Source organism: Nanorana parkeri, unplaced genomic scaffold, assembly GCF_000935625.1.
Source record: "Nanorana parkeri isolate BGI_ZX_2015 unplaced genomic scaffold, ASM93562v1 scaffold119, whole genome shotgun sequence".
Classification (NCBI taxonomy): Eukaryota; Metazoa; Chordata; class Amphibia; order Anura; family Dicroglossidae; genus Nanorana; species Nanorana parkeri.
The window spans coordinates 1,871,395-1,879,067 of NW_017306387.1; the positions used below are offsets into that span (position 1 = coordinate 1,871,395).

At 41.7% G+C, this 7,673-nt stretch overlaps 1 protein-coding gene across 1 annotated transcript in view; it reads left to right on the top strand.

The window, feature by feature from the left end:
• Positions 1-3,750, top strand: part of PDCD11 (programmed cell death 11) — a 45,329-nt gene extending 41,579 nt beyond the window's left edge. The window contains exons 36-37 of the mRNA XM_018553419.1: positions 887-1,052; positions 3,229-3,750. Coding sequence (XP_018408921.1) covers positions 887-1,052; positions 3,229-3,400 — 338 coding nt within the window. The 3' untranslated portion in view covers positions 3,401-3,750. The remainder of the gene's footprint in view (positions 1-886; positions 1,053-3,228) is intronic.
• The last annotated feature ends 3,923 nt before the right edge of the window (positions 3,751-7,673 follow it).

Here is a 7,673-nt window from a genome sequence, read left to right on the forward strand (position 1 = left end):
CTGCGATTAGTTGATTGTGCCCCTGCTGTGCCTTTGTTTCTCTGTGCCCCCCCAAGCTTCCCTGTGCTCCTCTTTTCCTTTCCCCTTCTCCCCGCTGTGCCTTCGATGGTTCCCCTACTGCGCCTCTGATGCGTGTCTGCTCCCCTTACTGTGCTCCCGGCGGGTGGGAGCAACAGCCAGCCTGCTATTGGTTATTGCAATGGCAGGGTGGCTATTGCACCCGTCTGCTGTCAATCAGCAAAGGAGCATACCTGAAGGAGAGCTTTCTCCTTCAGTTTCCTCCTCTGCTGATTGACAACAGGCAGTGGGTGGGTGCAATAGCCAGCCTGCTATTGCAATTTGCTCCCAGCCACTACCTACCGTGTTTACATTCAGTTGGCTCAGCAGGCAGCTGTCATTCCCCAGCTATAACTATTGAAGTGGAAAGGTGATGAACGCGTGCATACTAACTGAAACAGAAGTCGGGTTCACCTAGATTGCCAACTAATGTCTGTAGGCTGCTTTAAATCTGCATTGGGTAAATGACAGTTAATAAAAGTCCATTATTTGTTTATATTAGGGTATGAATAATTTATATCTACATTTGCTTCTTGGCAGTTTCAATCACACTTATCAGAGGTAGAATTTGACATTCTTTTATTTAGAGCTGTATATTACCCATCATTAAATCTTAAATAATTCTATTGTTTGAGTTCTTTCTTCACTCGTTGACATATTGGACCGGGAACTGACAGACTGACTATCATAATATTCTAATAGCTTTTTGTTACATATGAACCACATTTACAGTCCATATGGTAATGTTCTATAAGTGGCTTTTTAGTTGAGCTGTTTCAGAGAAGAACTTTTTTTTTTTTTTAATAATTTTTTCCTCCCCTTTTTTTAGATGTTGATTTAATTTCAAAGTTTGCCCAGTTAGAGTTCAACCTGGGTGATCCTGTGCGAGCCAAGGCTTTGTTTGAAAGCACACTGAGCAGCTATCCAAAACGAACAGACATCTGGTCTGTATATATCGACATGATGGTAAAGCATGAAAACCAAAAAGAAATCAGGTAAGTGGAGAATACGTTGTATTATTTTTGCCAAGAACTTTAATGGCATCCCAGTCTTAGTCCGTAGGGTTCAATATTGAGTTGGCTGTCCACAAGGTTTAGGAGTGTGTCTATGGGAATGTTTGACCATTCTTCCAGAAGCGCATTTGTGAAGTCAGGTACTGATGTTGGACGAGAAAGCCTGGCTCACAGTCTCCACTCTAATTCATCCCAAAGGTGTTCTATCGGGTTGAAGTCAGGACTCTGTGCAGGCCAGTCAAGTTCCTCCACCCCAAACTCGCTCATCCATGTCTTTATGGACCTTGCTTTGTGCACTGGTGCACAGTCATGTTGGAACAGGAGGGGGCCATCCCCAAACTGTTCCCACAAAGTTGGGAGCATGAAATTGTCCAAAATGTCTTGGTATGCTGATGCCTTAAGCGTTCCCTTCACTGGAACTAAGGGGCCAAGCCCAACCCCTGAAAAACAACCCCACACCATAATCCCCCTTCACCAAACTTTACACTTGGCACAATGCAGTCAGGCAAGTACCGTTCCCCTGCCAACCACCAAACCCAGACATATCCATCGGATTGCCAGACAGAGAAGCGTGATTAGTCACTCCAGAGAACACGTCTCCTCTTCTCTAGAGTCCAGTGGCAGCGTGCTTTACACCACTGCATCCGACGCTTTGCATTGCACTTGGTGATATAAGGTTTGGATGCAGCTGCTCGGCCATGGAAACCCATTCCATGAAGCTCTCTACGCACTGTTGTACTAATCTGAAGGCCACCCGAAGTTTGGAGGTCTGTAGCTATTGACTCCGCAGACAGTTGGAAACTTTTGCGCACTGTGCGCTTCAGCATGCGCTTACCCCCCTCTGTCATTTTACGTGGCCTACCACTTCATGGCTGAGTTGCTGTTTCCAGTTGCTTCCACTTTGTTATAATACCGCTAACAGGTGACCGTGGAATATTTAGTACCAAGGAAACTTCACGGATGGACTTATTACACAGGTGGCAATCTATCACGGTACCACACTTGAATTCGCTGAGCTCCTGAGAGCGATCCGTTCTTTCACAAATGTTTGTAGAAGTGTCTGCATGCCGAGGTGCTTGATTTTATACACCGGTGGCCCTGTAGGTGATTGGAACAGCTGAAACCAATGATTTGGAGGGGTGTCCCAATACTTTTGGAACATCTGTGTTCTGCTGTAGAAGCCAGCTCACAGTATGCTGCAGATGTCTACAGTTAGGCCTGCTGACACTGTGATTGGACAATTTTATAGCCTTTCTACTATCCAGCAGGTACACTTCTGATAACAAAAAAATACCACTGTTACATTGCAAAAATCACCTTTTTATTGTCTTCTGAAATGAAGCCTTTAAGAGGTTGTTCGCACCAAATGCAGACCAGATCTGCAGGAGTTTATGCACACGCAGTGCAGTGTTTTTTGCCACGTTTTTGTAAAAAATATGTGTAAAATGGGCTTTCAGTGTGTTCCAGTGCGTTTGCGATGTGTTTGCATGCGTTCCAGAGCAGGTAAAATAGGGCTTGCTGCAGTTTTTTTTTTTTTACATGCTCTGAAACTGAACGCTGCAGTGTGAACCAAAGGCCAAAATACCATTGGAATACATTAGACACAGTATTGATCCGGTCTGTAACTGCTCTGCTCCTGGAACGCGCTTGGTGTGAACAAGCCCTTACAAGAATCTTGCAGATGTTTTAATAGGATATCTGTTTTTTTTTAGATCAGTCCAGCCAAAGCTAGTATTTTGGTAAATATTGGAGAATTAAACCACCTGAAAATTCAGTCAATCAGAAAAAAAAATAAAAAAATCAGGGGCTCCAAAAGCTATATTTGCACTTGAGTTCCTGGGTCTACATCTGCTGTGGCCAATTTAAGGGGTACCCACTCTCATTGTTGGACTTTGTATTTATTTTATACTGTGCAAAATGCTACAGGCCGGGTGTGGCAACAACCAAAAATCCCAAGTTGACACATAGCGTCAGAAATTATGGTACAGAGGCCTTGATGTTTAAGTATCTTGGACACATATTCTTAGCGAAGGGCTAACTTGGGCCACAAGATGCCATTCTACCTAAAAGTAGGTTGATAGATGTATTGATCATCAAACAAGTACCACTTACATAATCTCTTATGCCAATCTAATTTTTGTACACTATTTCTTTGCAGAGAGATATTTGAGCGCGTTATCCACCTCAGTTTGGCAGCAAAAAAGATCAAATTTTTCTTCAAGCGTTATCTAGAGTATGAGAAGAAACACGGCAATGAGAAGACCGTTCAGGCTGTGAAGGAGAAGGCTCTTCAATACGTCGAATCGAAGAGTTCTGTGGACACAAGCTAGAGCTATCTGCACTAAAGGACTCTTTACTAACATTGTACAGATGTGGAAAATAGCACATGCGCATTTTATACAATCCTCCCTGAGAGACTTGTTTGTGTGGCTGTGTAAATCACATGGCTTTTTATATAACCGCTTCCTTTAGGCTTTTTTCTGTCTGTAAGAAATAATGAAATTCAGATGTTCCACATTAGAACTTCAGAAGCCACGCAGAGGAAAAAGCCAAGAGTCAATTTCCAGGATGAAGAACTTTTATTGTATTATCACTGGCGTTTTGTACATTGCTGATTTCTGTTTCAGATGTCACAATAAATAAATGCCATGACTTCAGATATACCTTGTGAAGTAAGTACACTGAAAGTTTAAGAAATGTCCAATGAAAACATCAAAATAAGTTTGCAGATAGCTTTTGTAGACAGGCTAAATTTTTTCCCCAGCAGTCTCAGTCCTGGAAAGGTTAAAGCCACCCACTTGTTTCTAGAAAGTCTTCCTATGTCCTATGCTGACCAGATGAGAGAGATCCCCTTGCCACACAAAGTTGGGGGGGGAGAATAACTCATCTAGTGCACATTAAATTAGTTTTAATAAGGCCTTTTCGTACCAGCACACTGGGAAAATTAGCATATGGAGTTTTCCATAAAAGCAGCATATAAATTCTGATGTAAACAATCCCTAAATGTGATAAGTATGGAGACAAAAAAAAAACAATGCAACACAAATGGCTGAACTGTGGGTTTAGAAATGTTCTGTAGTACCTGTATTCTGAACTTGGAGCACTGTATATACAAAATACGTTAACAGAAAAACTGGCAGCTTCCTTATGATTTTGTACATTACTTCATCTGCAGAATTATTATCTATAATGAGACTAATCAGATCCAAACAGAAAACCTGGCAATCCTTTCTATGCACTGTTCTCTCTCCCTGCTCATCTACTTGCTAGAACTTTCTGAAAGAAAATAACAATACGTTGGCCTCACATTTTGTTCCCTGGGCAGCCTATCCAATTAAAGGAAAACTCTTCTGCAATATGTAGCCTGCCATTGTTGGATTGCTCCCGAAATGCAAGTTGCTTGTACTAAGAAGAAGCATAAAAGCCTGTTAACAGCGGGGCGGTTCGGCCGTGGGGATAAACTTGCAATTTTTGAGAATGACCAGTTGACACTGACAGCTCCAATCCCCACTAATGATGGGGAACCAATCGGAGCAGTTCCCAACCATGTGATTGCTGTGTCAGCTATGACCTAGTGACCACATGCAGGCTGGAGAATCCATTGGCCTTATAAGCCTGCAGATGCTACTACAGCCTGAGGGTAGCATTGTTCATCCTTAGTTATTGCTCAGAACTATATTTGTCATACAATTACAGTATTTAAAATCACAGCTTTTTCCATTACAGCATATTTGTCAATCTATAATAACAAAGCAGCATGATTTTTGTTAAAACAGTATACCAAATAAGCCTTATATAGCCTTAAAATTGAGAATAAATTAAGGATCCTTTAAAATACCTCCTGACTACTAAAGGCATAAGCAGGACAACCAGAGAATTGGCAGTTTCAGAAAAAAGACCGCAATGACGGCCTACATATTTCTGTCTTGACAGGTTTCCTTTCAGAAAACATTTTGACATTATCTGACCACATTTCCTTACAGCACTTCCTGCACTCTTCATTTCTACTTTCTATCTTTCATTTGCTTTACTGTAAATATACCATGTCCTTTCCTTCTGGATTATCAGCCCTGCAACCAACTTCAACCTTCACAAGATTCTCAGGTTCCCTTTTATGTGTGTCTTCGTGGTTTCCTAATCTATTTTTAGCTGCAGCTTAATACTAACTGATTGATGTGTAATGCAGTTTACCATTTATGGGTTTCATTTCAGAAGCAAAATCTCATATCCAATTAGGTAGCTGTCACCCCAAATAGCCCAGGCAAGCATCCTCCTAATGTTCATGTGTAGCTGTCGGTGCTGCAGCTGAGCATACCCATCTTTGCCCTTGCTATGCCAGTATAAAAGTGTAACTGCCACTTGATTGCCAGTACATCTTGCATTCCTTATCCACATAGTTGTGAATCAGCAACTGATCAATAGAAACAACTGAACTGTACACTTGTCGCACTTTCACATGTTTTCCAAAGAGGGTCTTGGTAATGGCACTGAGATGGTTTTATTGCACATTGGACACGAGTTCCGCACCTCTAACCATTTCATGAGGCACCTGCAGAGAGCAAAAGCTGAGATTAATTAGAATTTAAACAAATGACTTCACTTGCAGACTACTTATTCCAGGTCAGTGACTCCAAAAGTAACTTGCATGTTCAGAAGGTGGTAATCAAATGCAGCATATCAGCATGATGACAGGTTTCCTTTAAAAGACAACTAAACTACCTTTTAGTAATGTTGTCCTTTAATAAACCCCTTCACTCTGCGTGTGCAGCCCACCTGAAAATATTTACCTTCCTTCCCCAATCCAGCTATCTATACTCTGACAAGGTCGTAGACATCCCTTCTTCATGATGCATTCCTATGGGTAAGTCATTCTGATGGCAGCCTCCAGCAGTAACTTGAAGTATGGCTTACCCGTAGGAATGAATGGGGCCATGGTGCATATGAAGTGTAGCCAACCAGGACAATGTTAGAGAAAAAATAGCTGTATCGGGAACAAAGCTAAGCCATATGTCAGATGGGTTGTACTTGGGAGCATGGGGTGATTTATTAAAATGACCCTAAACTCAGTCGGTGTTCAATCTTAAAAATGCATTCGAGTACCTTAACTACTGACACAAATGTTGCTTATTTGTGTATCACTCAGCTGTAAATCCTCAAATCATCTCTAAAGTCCTGCTGTGAGTAACCTACCTGATTGAATAGAAATTGATCTTTTAGAAAAGCCCTTACATTCTGTAATTTTAGAACTTCTGGCAATGCTTTTATTGCTGCCCATGACTTCCTCTCCTGGTGACAACAGCACCCCATTTCCCCTTGTCATAGAGACAGGCAGTAAGGGGAAATCTCTGCAGTGAGGTCAAAGGCAGAAATAAGAAACTTGACAGAAACCAAGATTCTTCTCCACTCTATCCAAAATTGTTGCTGGAGTTATCATGCAGAGGGACCTTATCTGCTTATTCTTGTAGCGAGCACTGCATACTCTTTCTAAATGGGACTTACTTTGTGTGGAAGGCGTGAGTGCAAGGACACAGTCCAAGTTCTTCCTTCACTTTAAAATCCTCGAGGCACACTGCACACACTTGCTGTGGATAAGAGAAAAACAATATGATATACAGGATTTATATAGCGCCAACAGTTTGTGCAGCACTTTACAAAAAGGGGATAGACAGTAACAATACAATTTCAGTACAATAGGGTTAGGAGGACCCTGCTTATGAGAGCTTACAATCTGGTAGGAGAGTCAAGTGATAGAAACGGTTATAATTGTTTAGATTGCGTTAGTGGAAGAAGTAAAAGGACAGTTATGTTTAGGTGGAATAAGCTTCCCTGAGATTTCAAGGATCGCTTAAAAGGTGGACAGAGTAGGAGATGAGCAGATAGATTGGGGTAGGGGGTTTCAGAGGATGGGAGACACTTTGAAGAAGTCCTGGAGGCGAGCATGTGAGGAGGTGACGAGAGAGCCGAAGGTCTTGGTAGAAGCAAAGGGGGTGGTTTGGGTGATATTTTGAGATGTAGTCAGTGGTAGAGTTGTAGATGGCTTTGTATGATGTTGTTAGTGTTTTGAATACTACTCGTTGGGCAATTTGTAGCCAGCGGAGAGATTGGCAGAGAGGAATTCATTAAAATTAATTTCTACCATTTTACTTGCTCTTTACTAAAAACTGATGTTTTTCCATTCTCTGTCATTTTAAGGAGGGGGCTGGCGAGTTAATATTTACCATAATTAACCCTGTCTTTACTGTGCTGGCAGATCTCATTGTCAGTTGTAAACTAGATTTGAACACTGGCTGCCCTAACAAAGGGTAAAAGATCGAGAAGCTTTGCATTGTTTGTGAATGAGAGGTAACTCGCTATGCCCCTACTTGTCTTGGGGACAGACACCCTTTGAAATTGTTCAGAGTAGCTTACATTCTGCTGAGAGGACTGCTCCAAAAAACCTCTTAAAAGGTAGGACTTTTTTTTTTAAATGCCTAGGTATGCCATGTGAATGGGAACACATAGTGGGGTTTTCTGAAGTTTCTGCACAAGTGGAAATATACTTCAGGAGGGCCTGATCCAATGAATTCTAGTGCATAAGAACTCACAAAAATGAGACCAAAGGTG